Raw genomic sequence first — 20,743 nt, 5'->3', positions numbered from 1 at the left:
TATCAATTTTTATATAAGATGGGTAGAGAATTTGCATGACTTGGCCGTTGGTGAAAGAGAGTAACTTTTCAAATCTTGTTGTTACAGATTGTTACTTGTTTTTCTAAATAAAAACGATAGTTTTACTCTAAACTACACTAACGAAAGGGAGAAGAGTTTGAACCGGGACACAGTAGGTAAAAGAAGATTCTAATCATCAAGACAATTACCATTTTATTTTAGTTGTTAAGTGACTATTCAACCTGTTGGGTTGCTAATGGGTAATTGTTAAGACACTTTAATTTGATATCACTATAATATACATGTGAGATTGATAGTGGTGATGATGGTGTCAGATGATATTTTAACAACTCAATGAGTTGATTTGCCACCTCTGCTTAAAAGACTATATTGATTTACAACACCTATTTTCAAGAATTATTTTGATCTGATTTTCAATTTCAATGACCATCTTTATCTTTATGAGGTGCCTCAATTTTAGAAACCGGATAAAAACTCTTTATTTATTTATTTTATTGGACAAAAGAAGAAGTGTGGTTGACGCACTTTGCTACTAACTTTCATTATAATCTTAGTTCGGATCATACTTGGCTTGACGCTGTCTCTCTCTCTACTTTTTCATCATATCTTGTTCCTCTTTCCATCCATTGCCTTGCAATGCAAGCAAAGTTCCCATGTAAAGAGAAATCAACCACCACAACCACTGCTACTCTATATAGTAATATACATGATGAAAGAATCTAACGGCCTCAATTTTCCAAGTTTTTCATATATAATAGCTACCGGCCGCTACCGATGATATATGTATATCTTTGAATTGTAAATAATGGGGATCTGTTTCGCGAAGCGGAAGAAATCGACGGCAGATATAGTGCCGCAAAAACAACTGACGACAACAGTCCGACTGTACGGCTCTCCCAGCAGCACAAACTACATCCGATTTGCCCTCAAATACAAGGAGGCGGCTGTCTCACTTCGCTGCGTGGTGGTAGCCAGATCTAACGACGACAACGACGACAACGACGACAACGACGACAACGACGAAAACGACGAAGATTATAGAAACTTGGAGGTGGCGATGGAGGTGGAGGAGGGCGGGTCATCGTCGGATCCAGCTGAGAGGGTTTCAGGGCCACCCAATACTCTGCTGCAGTTGATGGAGGCCAGATTCCCTCATCCGCCGCTTCTTCTTCAAACGGGGTCGTCCTCTGAAACCCAAACGACGTCGCTGGTGGCGGCGGTTGTGAAGCTGACTGAGCTGCAACACAGGAGCCTGGCGTGGCACTTGGAGAGGTTGGTGAGGTGGGTTATGGATCTGTTGAAGCGTCCGGGTAAAGGAAGAGGAGGGGTGGTTGATCCGACGGTGGGGAGTGCTCGGATGGAGTTAAGGAAGCTGGGGAGGAACTACTCGCAGCTTTTGGAGCTGATGTTGGAACACGCTCAGATGGAGGAGAGACTCCTCTTCCCCATCTTCAACTACTGTGATCCAGGTCACATCTTTTTTTCCTTTTTTCAGAAGAATATTTACCAATTAAACTTTTACTTTTTTTTGGTATATATATTTTTAGGATTGCAAAAATAAAGGTATATATGTAGGAATCTTCTATAAATATTTTCGGGCACCTAAACTTCTTGTCATTTGTAAGAATTTTCCATGAATATAATTTTGATGGAGTAAAAAACCATAAGATTATATATGTAAGTGAATATGGCAAGATTTTTCACACATACGCCATACTGTATAATGACATAAAGGGAAAAAGAATAAATTGCCATAAAACTCGTCATTTTCGAAATTTGAATATAATTTTTTTTTATTTACAAGTGAAAAAAATACTACTAGATTGTAATACTAAGTGATATAATAATAAATTATTTTAAAAACCCAGCAAATGTCATAACTTAGCTAAAATGTTGAGTTAAAACAAAGCAACTGTTATTAGCATTCCAAAAATCTCATTCTACACTCCTAACAATCGTATATTTCTTTCTGATTATAAATTTTTTTTAGAGTAAAATGAAAATTTTAAAATGTTAATAACAATTATTATTAAATAAAGTTAAGATGGTAAACTAACCAAATAATTATGCAGGAATCTGTAAAGCTGCGAATGAAGAACACGCAAGGGACCTACCCATCATGAACGGCATCAAAGAAGACATCAAATCCATTGAGGTTCTTGACATTGGGAGTCGTTACTACAAAGAAGCTCTTTCTAACTTTTCTAAGCGCCTCAATTCACTACAGGTGATCCATGTTAACTGCTTCTTGTTATTGTTTTATTAGTGTTATATAGAGCTAACTAGTTAGTAATTTAATATAATATTAATTGCGTGTTTAAATTCATTCCATAATCTTTTTTCATAATTCAAAATATTTATTTTTCTGGATCTTCATTCAAAAATCTTTCTTACAGAATTTTATCCATATCGAAAAGCGTTTCAATATCAAATTGGGACAAAGAAAAAATAGACATGCACAGTGTTGCTAAAAACACAATGAAATGTTTATAACAACAATCAAATAAAATGATTTTTTATTTGGACGAATTTTTGTATGGAGTTCTAAAAAATGAAAGGTTTGGAACTTTGGATGATGAGAGAATATTATACAGTGGGGTCTACGTGATTAGCACTGTATTAAGTCATACAATATAATATTCTACACATAATAATATTACTAAATATATATTTTATTTGGACTTAATATGTAGGAGCGTTATAGACAACACTTTACGGAGGAGGAAAGAGAAGTATTGCCGTACATGGAGGCAGCCGAGCTGAGCAAAGAGCAGCAGCAGAGACTATTGGACGAGTGTTTGGATGTGATGCAACAGTCACACTCATCGCATTTGTTCAATTTTCTCCTTGAAGGGCTACTTCCTTGTGAAGCCATGCACTACTTGGACTTGATCTCCATGTCCACCAACAAACAACGAACAACTTCTCTGCTTCACATGATCATTTAGCTACTTATAACATCTTCCTCGTGCATATTTGTTGATAATTTGTTTTTTTAATTTTTCTTTTTTATGATTATATAGCACGAACAATATTTCATTGAGAAAGTTGGTGAGACTTACATAAACTTGTGCAGTTCGAGACTTACATAGATAACTAGCCACAAACTCAGATATGCCCCCTATCGATCTTGTTGGTCGGTGGTCTACTAAAGCCAAATTGGTGTTGGAGCAATAATAGAAAATATGGAAATAACACAAAAATTCTAATAATAATAATCATAAAAGAAATTCACAATATCAATTATATATGAAATTAATATAAACAACAAATTTTAAGGATTCAGATTGTTTGACGAGAATGATTAGGTGGAATCCTTTCCTGATTTCTCCAGATTATTGTTGCTCCTCAGAGAAGAAACCAACGTCAATGTCAGACTTCCCACCGGAGCTACTGTTCGACATCCTATCAAGGCTTCCGCCCAAGGATTTGATTCGATTCCTCAGCGTTTCCAAAGCTTGGAATGCCATCATCCGCCACCACCACTTCATCAAAGCTCATCTTCAACGCTCCATCCAAACCAATTCCTTTCGCACCATTTTAGTCAGGTCAATTGGCTCCCCCTCATTAGATTATTTTTCATCGGCTGTCAACGGCAGCGAAACGTTCCGGACAGTCGTTAAAATTGAGCGGCCGTTGAAATCCCCTGAGAGGTATCAGATACTGGGGTGCTCGATTCATGGAGTGGTTTGCATTTGCAATAGTCTCCGTACGAATGTCGCTTTGTGGAACCCGTCAATTCAAAAGTTTAAGATGATTCCCCTCCCAGCCATTGAGCAGCAGCAGCCATCATCAGATTTACATATATCCCTAGGGTTCGGGTATGATTCAGTTTATGATGACTTTAAACATTTGCGAATTGCGGAGCTTAGTAAGGGAGTCTTTGTGAGTTCTGAGGATAGTATTTATAATATAGCCTCATATTGAACTCATGGAAAAGGATCAAGAACTTGCCTCGCAATGATTTTAGTACACTGAATGTGTATGACACGGCGCTGGAGTTTTTAAATGGTGCTCTGTGTTGGCTAATGCCGAACAGATTAGATATGTATCGATTCATAATTCTGACCCTTGATCTTGCTACTGAAAAGTATCGGGAGTTTGACACCCCGGTGGATGAGGATTACAGTACCGTCATGGAGTTGGAGGTTTTAGTGGGCTCTCTATGTGTTTATGTTCATGATTGGGACACCGGAAATGATGTTTGGATTATGAAGGATTTTGGAGGACCTTGGACCCTTCTGTATTCTATTAAAAAGGAAACTATGACTTGGTTGCTTAACTATTGCCCACCTTTGGTCTTTTCAAAGAACGGTGAAATGGTTCTTTTGAAGGAGGACGAGGAAGCATTTGTTTGGTTTGATTTAAAGGGAAAAATTGGATACCAAGATAATATTTGCGGTCTGCCAGTTCGCTTTGATGCAAAGATTTGCGAGGGCAGCCTTTGTCTTATTGATGGTGATCCCGTGATTGGTTGGAGGCAGTAGTTCTCTTCTACCTCTAATTTCAACCAGTGAAGGGATAAATTTTTTATTGTGACGGGAGCACAAGACGTGTTTTTATGTAAGTAGTGAAAAATTTTATTTTTTAAATTATTAACTTTTTAACACACATATCTCACCATTTGTATAGTGACACGTGATGTACCAACTCGTGTGTTGGTTACACTAAAAAATCTCTCACAAGGGTTTGTAGAGGTACTCAAAGCAACAAAAGATGACTTTAATTACGGTGGAAGGTGGGTAATTGGCTTGATAGGTTGAAATACAAGTACGTGAACTTATGTGCCTTGCTATGTACGCTTATTGATCTCTCATCTTTTGGCTAAGTGTTTTTCCTTTATTGTAACAGTATTAACTAGATTGTTTGCTAGTTGTCAGAATTGTTTCAAATCAATCGTTACCTTTCTCGTATGTTTGGTTGGTTGGTTTTCTTCTTGTGTCTGAATAACTGATGATGTGCTGCAATTTCCTGGCATCCGATTGACCGTGTTCCATGGTCTTTTCTCTTGATGTTTGTCCTGTTTCTGTTGGGAGCTTTGTAAGCATATTAATATTCGGAGGACAATTAACCATTTACGGATCAAATTAATGACATGCTTCAGATTCCCTTTTGAAAAAGGAACACACATTTTTCGTGCAACCTTGCTGCAAGGCCTTGAACATGCAACGGAACATGAATGTATGATGTTTTCTTGTTTGTCTCTTTTTGAGGGAGGACTGTCGTAGGTTTTTCTTTTAATTCGTTTACAGCACTTCCACCTCTAACAACCCACTCCACCCCACCCAATAGGTTGGCCCAACGTGGAAGCCAGCTTTAAGGTCAGCACATAATAGATTGAGCAAGAGACCGGCTTACATGACGCCAGACTGGCGTCAGCTATGTGAATTTCCTTTTTTTTTTACCGTTGGCATGTGGGATTCAGGGTGCGCATTCAAGTGTTAAAAAAAGTCAGAATCTTAAGGGCCACGTGTCCACATTTAGGCTGTTGGATTTCATTTTAAAATAAAAGATTTACACACACACACACACACACACTTCAACCATTTTCACAAAAATTGTATTTTCGGAAATGACACGTGGCATGACAAGATTGATTAAAATTTCTATCCGAAATTTAAAATATTTTTTTTAATTATTTTATAAAATTTAATATGGATTGACTAGACTTTTGCCCAGCTCATTTTTTAGGAGTAGAGATGTACTTGGCCAATTACTGTTCATTGGAGTCAATTACTATTCATTTGGGTGGATTAAATGGACTTTGGGCCAACTCATTTTTTAGGGATGAAGTTGCTCTTAATCGGTAGTAGACACATTTTCACTCATTTTGCACTCTTGCTTTCTTTTGTACCTCAATTTTCTTTTAATTCGTTTAATCCGTAGGCCATAAATAACAAGCATGTGCAACAGAAAATCATTGTGTTGAATTCAGTTACATAATTCACTCATTTATAATGAAATCCTTCTCTTCAAAATAGGAAGAAAATAAAGTTTATAACGAAATCATTCTCTTCAAAAAGGAAGAAAAGAAAGTGGTGATTGGCAATACAAAAACAGAGCCGTGATAGTGGTTAATATGTTAAGAATTAATTCCACATTAAGAAAAAGAGAGATTTGCATGTGCTTAAAAGTAGTTGGGCTACTCCCTCTATTGCCGATTGATTTTATGGTGGAACCTGTTCGCTCCCTAAATCCGCCATGGGGCCTTGCGGGCAAGTCGGGGATTTACTGCACATACGAGATTGGTGGGTGCGGGCGTGCCACTACTAGATGCCGCTAGTAGACGGGATTTGAATGATTGAGGTTGCGCCTTTTGACTTCAAATCAAGAGATTGTGCCATTTGAGTGGGAGTTGCTCAAATCAAGGTTCTTTCTTTGCCTTAAAAATAAGGACTTTACTTATATGGAGAGATAGAACAATATGTAAATGACAAGGTTGCTTGGAAATATAAATGACAAGGGAAAGTGGCTAATATTGCAGATTGCTTGTAATTTATATGACTGGAAATGAGTACATAACAGCTACAAATGAGATCAATACCGCAAGTGAGCAGCAGAGCTAATAAGCTAGATAAAAGAAGGCTTTTGGCAAATCTGGTTTGAGCAGAGTTTGTGCTTTTGTTTGTTTGTTTGAGTGTCCATAATCCTTGTGCATCTGCTCCCTTTTATAGAGGTTTGGAGGAAACCCTCCTGCTGAGGTTTTGTATCTGCCCGAAAGAAGCTTGGGCAGCTTGTATTCCATTGCTTTAGACAGCTTGCATGCTTTTCACTTGCCAACTTGTATGGAGAAATAATATTAAAAGGGGAACTTGCATTTCCACCACAAGCTTTCATCACATGTTTTCCCACTTGTAATAAACTAATCAATTAAAAGAAGTAAGTTGGCAAATTGGCTTCTTTCATCACACATTCTTGCCCGAAAGTATGCATGGTGTCCTTCCATCCACTTGCATGAAAAAGCATGCACTTGTCTTGATTAAACAATTCCCTTGGCAAACCTCCACCACCCAAACAAATAGGAGAAATAATATTATAGTGCCAAACCCTCCACTTGCAACTAAATATCTTTCCAAGTTAGTCTTCTTGCATATTAATCCTCCAAATACCATATTTTACCCAAATTGCCCAAATAAGTAAAATGGGTATATTTTAGGTGTAAACAGTGCCCCCCAAGTTTTACAAATTTGAGCAAAGTTTGTGAAACTTACAACCCTAATGCTGCCAGGATTGATGTCGAAGGAAGAGGCACGTCTACCTCTTCGGTCCTTCTGTCGTTGACAAACTTTGGAAAGAGGAGCAAGGCAATTGGTATTGCAACTAGCATTGGAAAAAATGTTGTCTAACTTGTGCATCCTTCTCGTTGATACCAAAAAACATAGGAGCATCTTCACTGGTTACCGAGATAGTAAACTAGAAAAATGCCCGAAGTCGGGCAAACTGGAAAAGAGAGTTAAGAGAGAAATAAACTGGGCAACTATTCTTTTTTGTCTTTTTCTTTTGGCCTCTTTTCATATAATATATAATATAATATAACTATATATATATATATATATATATATCTCTGGAGCCCTTTAGGGCAAAGTGAAAGAAAGAGGAAAAGAAAGAGACAAGGAGAAAGAGGAAAAAAGGAAAAGAGAGAAGAATGAGAGAAAGATAGGGACAGCCACTTGGGCTTTTGGGAAGAAAAGTTGACTGGCCTACCCTATAATATAATCTATCATATATTATATAGATATACAGCCCATTCGGGCAGAGCAAAGAAAGCAGACTTCGACAGAGATACAGAAAAAGAGAAAGAAATAATAAAATAAAAAAGAAAGAGATGCCCTTTCGGGTAAGAAAGGGACAGAAGAGATAAGGAATAGGAAAAGAGAGAGAAAGAGAAAGAAATAATAAGAGAGGGACCTTTTGTCAGGCAACAGAGCAATTTTTCTTTCTCAGTCTTTAGGCAATATCGGGTTAAACGAAGCTGATTTTCCAAACTTGGAATCACAGGCTACCTCCGTGGAGTTTGCTGCAAGAGCAATGGACTTTTGCTGGGTATGAGGATCCTATCTTGTCAACAGAAGAAGTCACCAGTAGCAGGGGCTTTGTTGTGCCATCTTTATCGCAGCAATGTTCGAATGCAATGGTCCCAACAAGAGCATTGAAATCCTCTAGCAACTTCCCCACTCTAATCACATTCCAGGGGTCCCTATACTGCTCTCTCATTTTATAATCAAATGAAAAACTAGTACAGAATACTAGTCCGACCTTGCGCCGGAGTCCTCGCCATCAGTTCTTTCTACAGAGGCGCGTCACCCGATGCGTACCCATTCCAGGCCATAAACTGATCGATTCTCGAATAGAAGAGCCAACATCGATGGGTGCGAACTGTCATGGGGCGAAGTTATGATGGAAACAACATGGATTTGGCTGAGAGGGGTCGGACGTTTGAGAAACTGCGGATGTTATGTTGGTGGTTGAATGATAGCTGACATGGTTCCCTCACTCCGACTTCTGTGCATCGAGAAATCCTGCTTTGAGGTTCATAAGTCTGCTTCCCAGATCAAGGTAGTGATGCTGACTATGCACTATTACTTTTGTTCCGCTCGGAGAGAGGTGGTCATGTTTGACCGATCTGCAGAATCCTTCAGAGAGCTGGACTTGATTTACTGCCGGTTGTAGCACATCAAATGGGGAAGAAGTCCTTCCAGACTGATGGCTTACCAGGAGTTGTAGTTCACCGCAAGTTGACCAAGATATTTTGCCGTTGAGATTTTGTTGAAGCACAGATCCAGAATAGTCAGTGGTATTATTTCCAGTGACCGGGAGTGGCAACCACCACATCTGCTCCTTGATCAGTATCTCTCAGTTGTGGACCCTTTGGAGCTTCTTCATACGAACGCACAAGACATCTTCGACAACTTTCCAAACTTGACTGCCTCCTTTTGAATCCGTTTTGCCAGCTCCCTAGTTTGATGATAACATCAACACAGTTGGAAATGGAAGGAGTGAGCGGGGCTGTACTAGACTTTGATCCGCTGTTTGATGTTCTTTGCCCGAGCTGCGGTTCCAAAACACCAACCATGGATTCGTTTTTGGAGTAATAACACCACCTCGGGCTCATGGGATTTTGCAACAACCCCGCTGGCGGAAACATTGCTGGAATTAAGTTCGTTATCACTTCCATCATGATGTTGCAGCGTAGGTTTTGGCTGGCTTTTGTTGTCTTCTTCTTCCCGCGAACTCCGGCATACTGGAGAAGTGCCTATCGTATTCTTCCTTTGCTTTGTAGGCGGCATATTGGGCGGCCATGGCTTGCATCTTGTCAACCTTGCCCACTTCATGCTGTAGAAGCCTGCCCTACGTTTAGACAGTCTGGTATTTACAAGAAGTTTCAGTGCTCTCCTTCGAACCTTTAATTCTTTTGTAAGCAGCTTGGTAACACGTCATTGAAGCTACAACGGTCATGGCAAGAACACTTCAGATATGTTTGCCAGATTAAACATGGGGCCCCACGTTTGATTGACAACATCGAGCAAGATAAAATGTCCTGCTCATCGGGCAAGATTATAGCTCTCTCGGGCAGCAGCAATATACTTTCATCAAGCATTCGGGCAAACTGCAAAAACAATTCTGCACCCACCATCCAACCTCCACGGTTTAATCGTAGCCTCCAATGGTAGTCGTCGAAGTAGCCCGACCCTTGGTTGTAGGAGCTGGTGAGAGTTAGGGAGACATGCAGAGTCTGTTGGTGGTGAGCAGGGAAGACGTCACTTCCGTCGGGCATGGTTATGGTGGTCTCATCGGGCACCACCAATCGGGCAAGATAACCCCCTGCTCTTTTGCAATAGCCATTGAGAAGCTGTCTGATAGATTTTTGCACAGGAAAGCCATGATTTGGCTTTTTATAAAACCTCCAATTCCAAGATTCTGGGTGAGATTTGTGGAAAATGTAGTTTTATTGGATGGTTTTGGGTTCGGGCTAAATACACCCATTGGATAAGAGAAAAGTGGAAAGAAGGGTAAAAATGGCTACTCACAAACTGCCCAACTCTTTGATATTTTCTGTAAAGTTCCCAGCAAGAAAACAAAAAGGGAAAGAAAGCAAGAAAAAGCATGAAAGCAAAATGTTTTTGTAATTTTTAATTTTTATATCTTTTTCTTTGTAACAGCACAAGAACACACAAAGAAAACAGAGTCCTTTCAAATACTATAATATTAATATATATACACATAAAGCCCTTTTCGGGCAAAGTACATAATATAATATAATAATATAATAATATAATATAATATAAGACACATAGATATAAAAGGCCCATTCGGGCAACACTTTTATTATATAAAATATATATATCAAAAAACTATATATATAGCCCTTTCGGGCAACATTTTACAAAACAAATTATAATACTATATATATATATATATATATATATATATATATATATATATATAATCTCCATCCCCCTACTATAACATATATGTACATACAGCCGTTGTCGGGCAAAACACTTTTATCATATAATATAATAAATATAGACACATAGATATAAAAGTGTTTTGGGCAGCAGAAAGATAGGTGAGAGAGAGATAGGAAGGAAAAGAAAGGAAGAAAGAAAGAAAGAAAGAAAAAAAAAAAGGAAAGAGAAGGAAAAGGAGGAGAATGGTACTGGAGAAAGTGCACAAAAGAATAACACAAAAGAAAGCCATTCGGGCAAATTGGATGAAGCCCTTTGGCTGCTCAATTGTTATTCTTCTCTCAACACTCAAATCTTTTTCTCTTTTTAAAATTGAGTGTAGAGAGATCATACCCATCATTTAAATTGGCCATGCCATATAGCTTGGGAACCATAGGAGGTGGCCATTCATGCTTGATCCCAAGCTTTGTCCTCCTTGAGATCTCGATGCGGACAACATGCTTGTGTTGGCGGGGAAGAGTGTAGGAGCTATTTTCTTCTTCTTCGGGCTCCACATGAGGTGTGGGCTCATGCCCCCCGAGCGTTGGTGTTTGGCCTACAACGGCTTGGACTTCTACAACCATATCCATTTTCATGGATTTTTCCTTGGGTGGGGCCATTGTTTGGCCTTCATCAACATGTATGATCTGTTCTTCCTTGGTTGTAGTAGGGTGAGTGTGCTTTGTAGAGGGGATTTGACACATTTGATCTATCAACTTTCCCAAAGTTTCTCCAAAAGTTGTATAGCTTTCCTCCACCCTTTTAAAACACTGAGTGACCTCCTCACCATACTCGATGCTTGCCACATGGAGTTTGGACATCTTCTCTATTTTGCCCACATCCTCTTTGTAGAGCCTTTCATCCGGATGATCATGAGTTGGCATCTCATATATTGGCTCTATGTACTCATTGGAAGCCTTTTGATACTCAAAGCCATTTGTTGGCCTATCATAGTATTCATGAATATGATTGTCTTCAAAAGAATAATAACCTTCATCATAGCCATAAGTTGGCCAATCTGTAAGATTATTATTTATTTGATGGCCATTAGTTGGCCGACAATCATGTTCCATGGGACTTGAGTACTCTTCAGCCATGTACCCATAAGTTGGCAACTCATAGGTTGGCTTTATGTGATAGCCATAGCTTGGGCGCTCTTCCACACCGTCATCCTCCAAAAAATCATGAACATAAGGATTGTTCATGATCTAACTTCATATAAGGGTCCCACCGAGCGTGCCAAAATATGTTCGCTCCCTAAATCCGCCATGGGGCCTTGCGGGCAAGTCGGGGATTTACTGCACATACGAGATTGGTGGGTGCGGGCGTGCCACTACTAGATGCCGCTAGTAGACGGGATTTGAATGATTGAGGTTGCGCCTTTTGACTTCAAATCAAGAGATTGTGCCATTTGAGTGGGAGTTGCTCAAATCAAGGTTCTTTCTTTGCCTTAAAAATAAGGACTTTACTTATATGGAGAGATAGAACAATATGTAAATGACAAGGTTGCTTGGAAATATAAATGACAAGGGAAAGTGGCTAATATTGCAGATTGCTTGTAATTTATATGACTGGAAATGAGTACATAACAGCTACAAATGAGATCAATACCGCAAGTGAGCAGCAGAGCTAATAAGCTAGATAAAAGAAGGCTTTTGGCAAATCTGGTTTGAGCAGAGTTTGTGCTTTTGTTTGTTTGTTTGAGTGTCCATAATCCTTGTGCATCTGCTCCCTTTTATAGAGGTTTGGAGGAAACCCTCCTGCTGAGGTTTTGTATCTGCCCGAAAGAAGCTTGGGCAGCTTGTATTCCATTGCTTTAGACAGCTTGCATGCTTTTCACTTGCCAACTTGTATGGAGAAATAATATTAAAAGGGGAACTTGCATTTCCACCACAAGCTTTCATCACATGTTTTCCCACTTGTAATAAACTAATCAATTAAAAGAAGTAAGTTGGCAAATTGGCTTCTTTCATCACACATTCTTGCCCGAAAGTATGCATGGTGTCCTTCCATCCACTTGCATGAAAAAGCATGCACTTGTCTTGATTAAACAATTCCCTTGGCAAACCTCCACCACCCAAACAAATAGGAGAAATAATATTATAGTGCCAAACCCTCCACTTGCAACTAAATATCTTTCCAAGTTAGTCTTCTTGCATATTAATCCTCCAAATACCATATTTTACCCAAATTGCCCAAATAAGTAAAATGGGTATATTTTAGGTGTAAACAGAACCTCAATTTATTCGTAATAGAATGCTATGATCACACAAAACCGCCCTCGCCTCACCTCGCGTCGCCTTGCCGCGTCATTCCTTGCATTGCAACACCATTTGTTGGTAGACATGCAAAGGAGGAGAGGCCATGTAGTCACCCTTCCCCAAAATCTGTTTTACGTTCGAAACATAAAATAACTTGTGCAAACAGTATCTATGGAAAGTGAGTGAAAACTTGTGCAGCAACTCGAGATGGTTTGAGGGCAGTCAAAACTTGTTAAAATGCAGCTAAAGATGGTGACTCTTCCAAACTGTTCCAGTATCTGTTCAACCATGTCGCTGACTCGCTTGATCTTTAGGTAGTGGTAGACCATGGGATTTTCGGGGCTGGCGGGTTTCTGGATGGAAATTGCTGAGAAACATTGTATTCATCTCAATGGCTTGGTAAATAAAATTGAACTCTTCAGTGCTTCATATGTCCATACTATATATATATATATATATATGAGTGTGTATATAGGAGAGATCCTATTTTTTGTCAAAATATCTATGGAGATATATTAAAAACAAGAAAAAGAGAAGAGAAAAGAGAGATACGAAAGAATAGCTTTCTTATCTGTTTATAAATAAAGAAAAAGAGAAAATAAAAATGAAAGTCCGTACTTGTGGGTGTGACACGCCTCGACCCTGATATTCCCTGAATACCAGGATATACACGTGCTGGCCGACACCTGAAGGTGACGAAAGCCATTAATTGATACAAAAGCTAAGAATAAGAAATAAATAAGGGTTATGAATTTAAAATACAATGAAATAATAATTTAGGAACGTGCTCAGAACATACAACTAAACCTATTCACTAAAAAGAATTAAGATAAAATTGAATGAATAAAGAAGTGGGTCCTACATAAAGAGGATTCAAAGATACTGCTGCGGAAGTGTCCTGACGCGGGGATTAGGTGCCTTAATCCTAAGTCCTGAATGGGGGCGCAAAACAAAGGTGAGTGGACCAAGTTCATATATACAATAATAATAAAACAGTTATCAAGATACCAACCCCCGCAGTTTAATAATGAAAACTACTAGCATAATAAGTTATGGATTTAATCAAAATCCTATCGTCATCCATCGGATAGTCTACCAGTTCATGGTTTTTATATAAATACGATATATCAAAATATAGCTCAATATAGGCTAACAATTTATTCCTCACAAACACACGAGATGAAACCAATATATTTAGTAAACAGGCTTGATATAAATCAAATCATAAATTCGTAGGCATGCTAATCATTTATGCAATTAAACTATAAAATCATGTAAATTTAGAAGGAGTCCACTCACAGAACTCAGCCGCCAAAAGCTGCGCTACTAGCGAAGACGGAAACGTCACAATAATTGCCCCTAAGCACATGAATGACTCAATTAATAAAACTATATAATAGCAATTGAATTTGGGAAAACGGACATTGGAAACGGATTCAGAACGTCGAATTACCCTAAGAAGGGTCCCGGACGAAAAGCCAAAAAAGTCAACTCTACAGTCAACGTTGATCGGGGGTCAACGGTCAAATTAGGTCTAATGGGTTTTAGGCTTGAAATCCGAATTAGGGTTTAGGTTAAATATGATTAGGATCTATTGGGTTTTGAGTTTAGGATCCTAAGGTTTTTGGTTTAAAAGGGTTAGGGTTTAAAATGGGTGGTTTTGGGCTTAAGCCCAAACCCACACACAACACACACACACACAGCCCATACACACCCACAAGGCACGGCCCGCAGGCCTAGTTACCAACAACTGGGCTTTAAGCCCCAAATAAAAGGAAAGGCCCTAAGGCCCAGTGGGTCAACCAAATAAATAAAGGAAATAAAATTTATAATTGGGTTGGGTTTTGGTGTTTCTGGGCTGGTCCAAACACGGGCCTAAGGCCCGGGGTGCTTTGGGTGGCCTGAAGGGCCTGCGTGGTGATCGGAGGAGAAGGCTGGAAATTCGGCTGGAAATTCATACCCACTTTAAATGGCCATAACTTTATCAATACTTAACGAAATCAAGTGAAACAAGAACGAAAGTTTTAGCCCTCGAAGATACGAAGAGAATGGTACCTCACACGACATCTAACTTGTCGTGGTTTGGCCGTAAAATGCCTAGAAAGCCTCAGAGGTCGCCAGAAACTGGGTAAGATTCAAATGAGTATAACTTCTTCATTACTCAACGAAATTGAGTGAAACAAAAAAGGAAAGTTGTACTACTCGACGAGACGAAGAGATTGATACCTTGCACGCCGGCCAACTCGCCCTGGTTTGGCCGGAAATGGCCTCGAAAGTGGCGGGTACCTCGCCGGAAATCTGGGGAAGTCTCCCCGACGTATTTTCGTGTCCAAACCTTCATCAAAATCACATTTTAACAACCACTAAGCCTTCTAGACTACTAGGAAGGAAGATTGAAGGGTGTTTTCGACTTACCTCGTCGGAATTCAAGTGCACCGTGACTGTGCACAGTGTGAAGAAGAGAGAGAGTGAGCTCGGAGAGGTGCAAGAGAGAAGGGAGGATCTGAGTGATGGTGATGGGTGCTGTCGTCTTCATTGATGTGGTGTGGAAGTGAGGGTTTGCAGGGAGGAAGGACACGGGTGAGAGGGAGAGAAGAGGGGAGAGAGCTAAAGGAGAGAAAGAGAGGCCGGGGGACAAAATAAAAGGGATGGGCCCCTTGGGCTCATCAATATAGGTCCAAAAACCATTTTTAAATAAAAAAAAGGGATTGGGGTGTTTCAGGGTGTCAATAACTTCTTCAAGTATCTCTAATACAAATGATTTTGCGGCACTAATATAGTTATTAACATGAAAATTGAAAATCTAATACATGTTTCAGCAAATTTCTCAAATATTTCTAAGATATATATTGTGAGTCCCTACTATCACAACAAATGGTTTTGAAGTACTAAGACTTATTAATCTATCTTGTTGTGTCTACACCATTTGTTCCTTTCTATTAATCTTAGGTTAAAGTTTTATAACTTTAATTAATATTCGAAATAATTTTATAAGTTAATATCCGACGTTGATTTCATTATAATGTTAATATAAATTGAACCCTTAAAAACGGATACCATCACCCAAATACCTCCATAGAGAAAGAAAAAAAAATACCTTCATAAATCCCAAACACTTTCTTTTCCCAATATTTTGAAAAAATAAAAATAAAATGAACATGTTTATCTTGTTATTCAAATAAAAGGTGAAAAAATAATTATAAACAAAAACCTGTTTTAACTGTCAACAAGTTTCTCACTTATCTCAACTCTCAGTGAATTTTATGTACCGTTTAAGAATTTTCTCTCATACTGTTATTCATCCATTTCTCACTTATAACTCATAAAGACAATATGTTTTTTTGTACAGTTTAAGAATCTTCCTCCTACTGTTATTCATACATATGCTCAGTCAGTTTTCTGTACCGTTTAAGTTTTCTCTCAACTTCCAATTTTCAGAAAGACATGCTCAATTTTCTACAATTTAAGGATTTGCTCTCCTACTACTATTCATCCATTTTTCACTTATCTCAACTTTCAGTGAACTTCAAAAAGGTTTTATGTACCGTTTAAGAATTTTTGTTCTCCTACTTTTATTCATCCATTCTCTCTTTATCTCAACTTCTAGTCAACTTAAAAAAGACATACTTAGTCAGTTTTCTGTATAGTTTAAAACTTTACTTTCTTGGTGTTATTCGTCCATTACGATTCATCTCTGAGTTAAATATCCGACGTGAATCTACTATGTCATTGTATTTCGGATTTAATAAAAAAAAAATGAAAAATGAGGAAGCAGAACTGGAATTTTGCTCCTCTTCGATTGCAACCTGAGCAAGAAAGCAAACAAAGTTGCAAGCCAACGGTGTATTAGAGATTTAAACAGTGAGGCTAGCCATCCATGTACACTATATCTCCCGTTCACCATGCCAAGTATTCAAGTCCTAATCCTCCACAAGCCACGTTTCAGTCATGTCTAAAGTACCACCACCGTCACGGGTTATGGTTTCTCAAACTCACCAGCCGAATTAAAAAAAAAAAAAAAAAAACAGGATAAAAATCCTCGATTCTTCTCAAAAAAATCTCACAATGTCGAACTCGGAGATGGTTGCTGGTAGTAGCAGTGTTGGGGTTGCGGAGAGAAGCAGGCGAAGCGGCCAGCGCAGAGAAGCTCGAGGAAGGGTTGCATGAGGGGGAAAGGAGGGCCAGAGAACGCTATGTGCACTTACAAGGGCGTCAGGCAAAGAACGTGGGGCAAATGGGTGGTGGAAATCCGCGAGCCCCACCGCAGAGCCCGGCTCTGGCTCGGGACTTTCGACACCTCCTATGAGGCTGCTCTGGCTTATGATGCTGCCGCGGCGGCGGCCTGGAAGCTCTACGGTTCCCAGGCGAAGCTCAATTAGCCATATAGCCATCATCAATTGAACCAGCACGGCCTGCAGCATCAAGTATTTCCCTCGTCGGCCAATCCTGGCGTGCCACCTCAAATTTCGAACCAAACCCTTGTGCAGAACAATCTGTCAGGTACTCGGACTAATCCTGCATGTTATGCTGCTCCTGTGAAATATATTGCAGTACCTGTTATTTGCAATAATTATGCGAATGTGAAGGTGGATCAGCCGGAGCCGGGGGGCATGAAAGTGGAGGAGAATATGAGTAGTGGTGTGAACAATGAAGGCATGGATGGGATATTCTGGGGGAAAATGAGAGAGAGCTTTCCGGTGTTTGATGACTCGATATGGACGGAGGCAGCCATGTCGCTTGATCTTCCAGTGGTGGCAGATCAAGGGATTTTCGGCGGCGGTTTCACGGATGGAAATTGCTGGGAAACATTGCCTTCGTCTCAGTGGTGCATGATGTAAATCAAACTTGAAGGGAAGGTATAGAGATCAAAAGTGGTGACTTGGTAAATAAAGTTGCACAAGGTACAGTGCTTCATATGTCATAGCATATATATATATAGTAGGGTGTGTATATATGTATACAGTACAAATAAATGGAAGTGTGTATAAATATCTAAAGGGCTGAAGGTTTGCTGCCTTAATCTTTTTTATTTTTAGTTTTAATTTCAGGAGTGTACTAAGAAAACGTAATGTGCAGGATATTGTAAAAGAGTCGGAGCTTGCAAGGTTTCTTGTATACATAACAATGTTATGTGATGTGTTAACTAATTTAATCTAATTTGAGGCATCGATCTTTTTCGTTTGTCTATATTAATCAAGCGAGCCTTTTGAATTCTAAGTTAACCAGAAGAGCTTTTTGAGTTTGAGTTAGCATAAGCACAATGGTTAATTATGTGAATGATTTTTGTTCTAATGTTTGTGAGTTATCTAATTCAATCTAATCCAAGGGACCATATGAGTCATCTGAATTAGCTGTTGCACAACAGTTGGACTACTTCGCCTATTTCGTCTTATTATGGGATTTAATTCGTTTCTTTTCCTGGTTTGATTCCAAATTTTGATGGATGTTTTCTAGTATCATCATCAGGATGTGGAGGATTTATCTTCCTATACCTCTTGGGAAGTTTAAGGTTTGAGCTTAATTATCCGTACAACATTTGAGACATTATTTCATCTCTCTCTGTTTTCAATATGTTAATTTGTCCTCTCATTCACCAAGCATCATGTATTTTTGTCAATGTTGGTATTTATTGCCAATTCTGCAAGTGCACTTAATTATTTAATTATTGATTTAACAAAAAAAAATTATTTAATTATTGCAACTGGAGTTGACGAGTCATAATATTATTCTTTATCATATTTGAAGTGTGTCAAAAGGTATAGTAGTTCGACGATTGAGTTCTGATATATAGTTTTGTTCATCCATCTTTCATTCCTTATGCCAGACTAAGCCTTGATGCGTGGTTTCTTATGCTACAGAACTTTGTTTCTTTTTTTGTCTTAAGCATGTACTAGTTATTTACTTCATAATAAATGAGACACTTTTTTTTCTCCATTTGTACAGTCATGCTTTTTTTATCCCTTATTTTTCTTTTAATTCGTTTTGTATGTATGCCAGACACACATTTTTCTCTTTTTGCACTCTTATTTTGTTTTTATCCCTTAATTTTTTTTTAATTCGTTTAATCTATAGCCTATAAATAAACAAGGGTGTGAAGCAGCAGAAAAATGGTGTGTTGAATTCACTTATGTACTTCATTTATAATGAACTCCTCTTCAAAAAAGGCAGAAAAGAAAGTAACCCAACTATTCACAAGCAATTGGTTTCTTGTGATCATTGGAGAAACCGCCCTCGCCTTGTCTTGCCGCATCATTCCTTGCATTGCAACACCATTTGTTGGTAGACATGCCAAGGAGGCGAGGCTATGTAATCACCCTCCCAAAATCTCTTTTACATTTGAATTTAGATATAAAACAACTTATGCAAACACTAGGTATGTCAGGTGAGTGAAAACTTGTGCAGCAACTCTACATGGTTTGAGGGCAGTCAAAACTTGTCAAAGTGCAGCTAACGATGGAAAGCTAACGATGGTGACTCTTCCAAACTGTTTCAATTTCTGTTCTTGAATGATGTTGCTTGATCTTCCGGTGGTGGAAGACCGTGGCATTTTCGGCGCCAGCCGGTTCGTGGATGGAAATTGCTAGTAACATTGCATTCGTCTCAATGGTGCACGTAAATCAAAACTGAAGGTGTAAAGTAAAGTTGAACTCTTCATTGCTTCATACGAGCATACTATATATTATATACGTACGGAAATGTAGGGGGGGTTTTATAGTACAAAATATAAAAATATATATATGTGTGTGGAGAGAGGTGTGTATGAATAAGTATAGGGCTACGGCGCTGGATGGGGTTTGGAGAAAGGTGTGTATGAATATGTATAGGGCTGCGGAGCTGCGTGGGGTTTTCTGCGGTGTGTATGAATATGTGCAGGGTATTGTAAATGAGTCGAAGCTTGCAAGGGGTTTGTTGCAAGTGCTATTGTCCTTGTGTATGCATTGTAATCTAATTAGAGCTGCACACTAAGTTTATCACGTGTGACATGCCCCGACCCTGATATTCTTCGAATATCAGGATAGACACGTGCTGGCCGACACTCAAGGTGACGAAAGCCATTAATTGATTATAAGAGTAATGATTAGAAGAAAACATTCATAAATAACGTCAGAATTTAAGAGTAGTTAACAACATTCACGGAAACATCTAGAATGAACCATACACAGTCTAAACCAGATTTACAAAAAGAAAGAACATTACAAGATATCACACAAGTGGGTGATGGAGTGCTACTGGTAGGGGAATGCCTCGTACGTCCAGTTGTAGTCCTCGTTTCTATGACCTGAATGGGGGCGCAAAACAAAGGTGAGTGGACCAAGTGCATATGTACGATAATAATGAAACAGTTATCACTCCTAACCCATTATTTATGTACTGAGGAGCGAGCCCTTATTCTATAAAAGGGACTCCCTCACCATCATTAGAGAGCATCGCCGCCTGCTGAGCAACCGCCTTGCCACGAGCATCACTCTTAACCCATTATGTATGTACTGAGGAGCGAGTCCTTATTCTATAAAAAGGACTCCCTCACTTTCATTAGAAAGCACCCATTATTCATGTACTGAGGAGCGAGCCCTTATTTTATAAAAGGGACTCCCTCACCATCATTAGAGAGCATCGCCGCTTGCTAAGCAATCGCCTCGCCGCAAGCATCACTCCTAACCCATTATTTATGTACTGATGAGAGAGCTCTTATTCTATAAAAGGGACTCCCTCACTTTCATTAGAAAGCATCGCCGCCTGCTGAGCAACCGCCTCGCCGCAAGCATCACTTCTAACCCATTATTTATGTACTGAGGAGCGAGCCCTTATTCTATAAAAGGGACTCCCTCACCATCATTAGAAAGCATTGCTACCAGTTGAGCAACCGCCTCGCCGCGAGCATCACTCATAACCCATCACTTATGTATTAAGGAGCGAGTCCTTATTCTATAAAAGGGACTCCCTCACCTTTAAACGTCACAAACCGAGCCAACCAAGGCAACATAAGCCACAAGCAGAGCAGCCTCGCAACAT

General features: G+C 39.2%; 3 protein-coding genes across 3 annotated transcripts; 2 read left to right on the top strand and 1 right to left on the bottom strand.

Moving 5' to 3' along the window:
* The first annotated feature begins 603 nt into the window (after positions 1-603).
* On the top strand, positions 604-3,108 carry LOC103438766 (uncharacterized). Its single transcript, XM_029105326.2, has 3 exons — positions 604-1,490; positions 2,094-2,248; positions 2,715-3,108. The coding sequence occupies exons 1-3, from the start codon at positions 827-829 to the stop codon at positions 2,967-2,969; spliced, it is 1,074 nt and encodes a 357-aa protein (XP_028961159.2). The 5' UTR covers positions 604-826; the 3' UTR covers positions 2,970-3,108.
* A 282-nt stretch (positions 3,109-3,390) lies between these two features.
* Positions 3,391-4,508, top strand: LOC114825815 (F-box protein CPR1-like). The gene is made up of 2 exons (XM_029104824.1): positions 3,391-3,842; positions 3,962-4,508. The coding sequence occupies exons 1-2, from the start codon at positions 3,391-3,393 to the stop codon at positions 4,506-4,508; spliced, it is 999 nt and encodes a 332-aa protein (XP_028960657.1).
* A 9,082-nt stretch (positions 4,509-13,590) lies between these two features.
* On the bottom strand, positions 13,591-15,346 carry LOC139197855 (uncharacterized). Its single transcript, XM_070825848.1, has 5 exons — positions 15,146-15,346; positions 14,957-15,065; positions 14,786-14,854; positions 14,030-14,089; positions 13,591-13,662 (listed from the first exon to the last, which is right to left on the bottom strand). The coding sequence occupies exons 1-4, from the start codon at positions 15,264-15,266 to the stop codon at positions 14,035-14,037; spliced, it is 354 nt and encodes a 117-aa protein (XP_070681949.1). The 5' UTR covers positions 15,267-15,346; the 3' UTR covers positions 13,591-13,662; positions 14,030-14,034.
* Positions 15,347-20,743: the final 5,397 nt, after the last annotated feature.

Source organism: Malus domestica, chromosome 07 (assembly GCF_042453785.1).
Source record: "Malus domestica chromosome 07, GDT2T_hap1".
Lineage (NCBI taxonomy): Eukaryota > Viridiplantae > Streptophyta > Magnoliopsida > Rosales > Rosaceae > Malus > Malus domestica.
The sequence above is the reverse complement of the archived record's forward strand: the minus strand, read 5'-3'. Positions and strand labels throughout refer to the sequence as shown.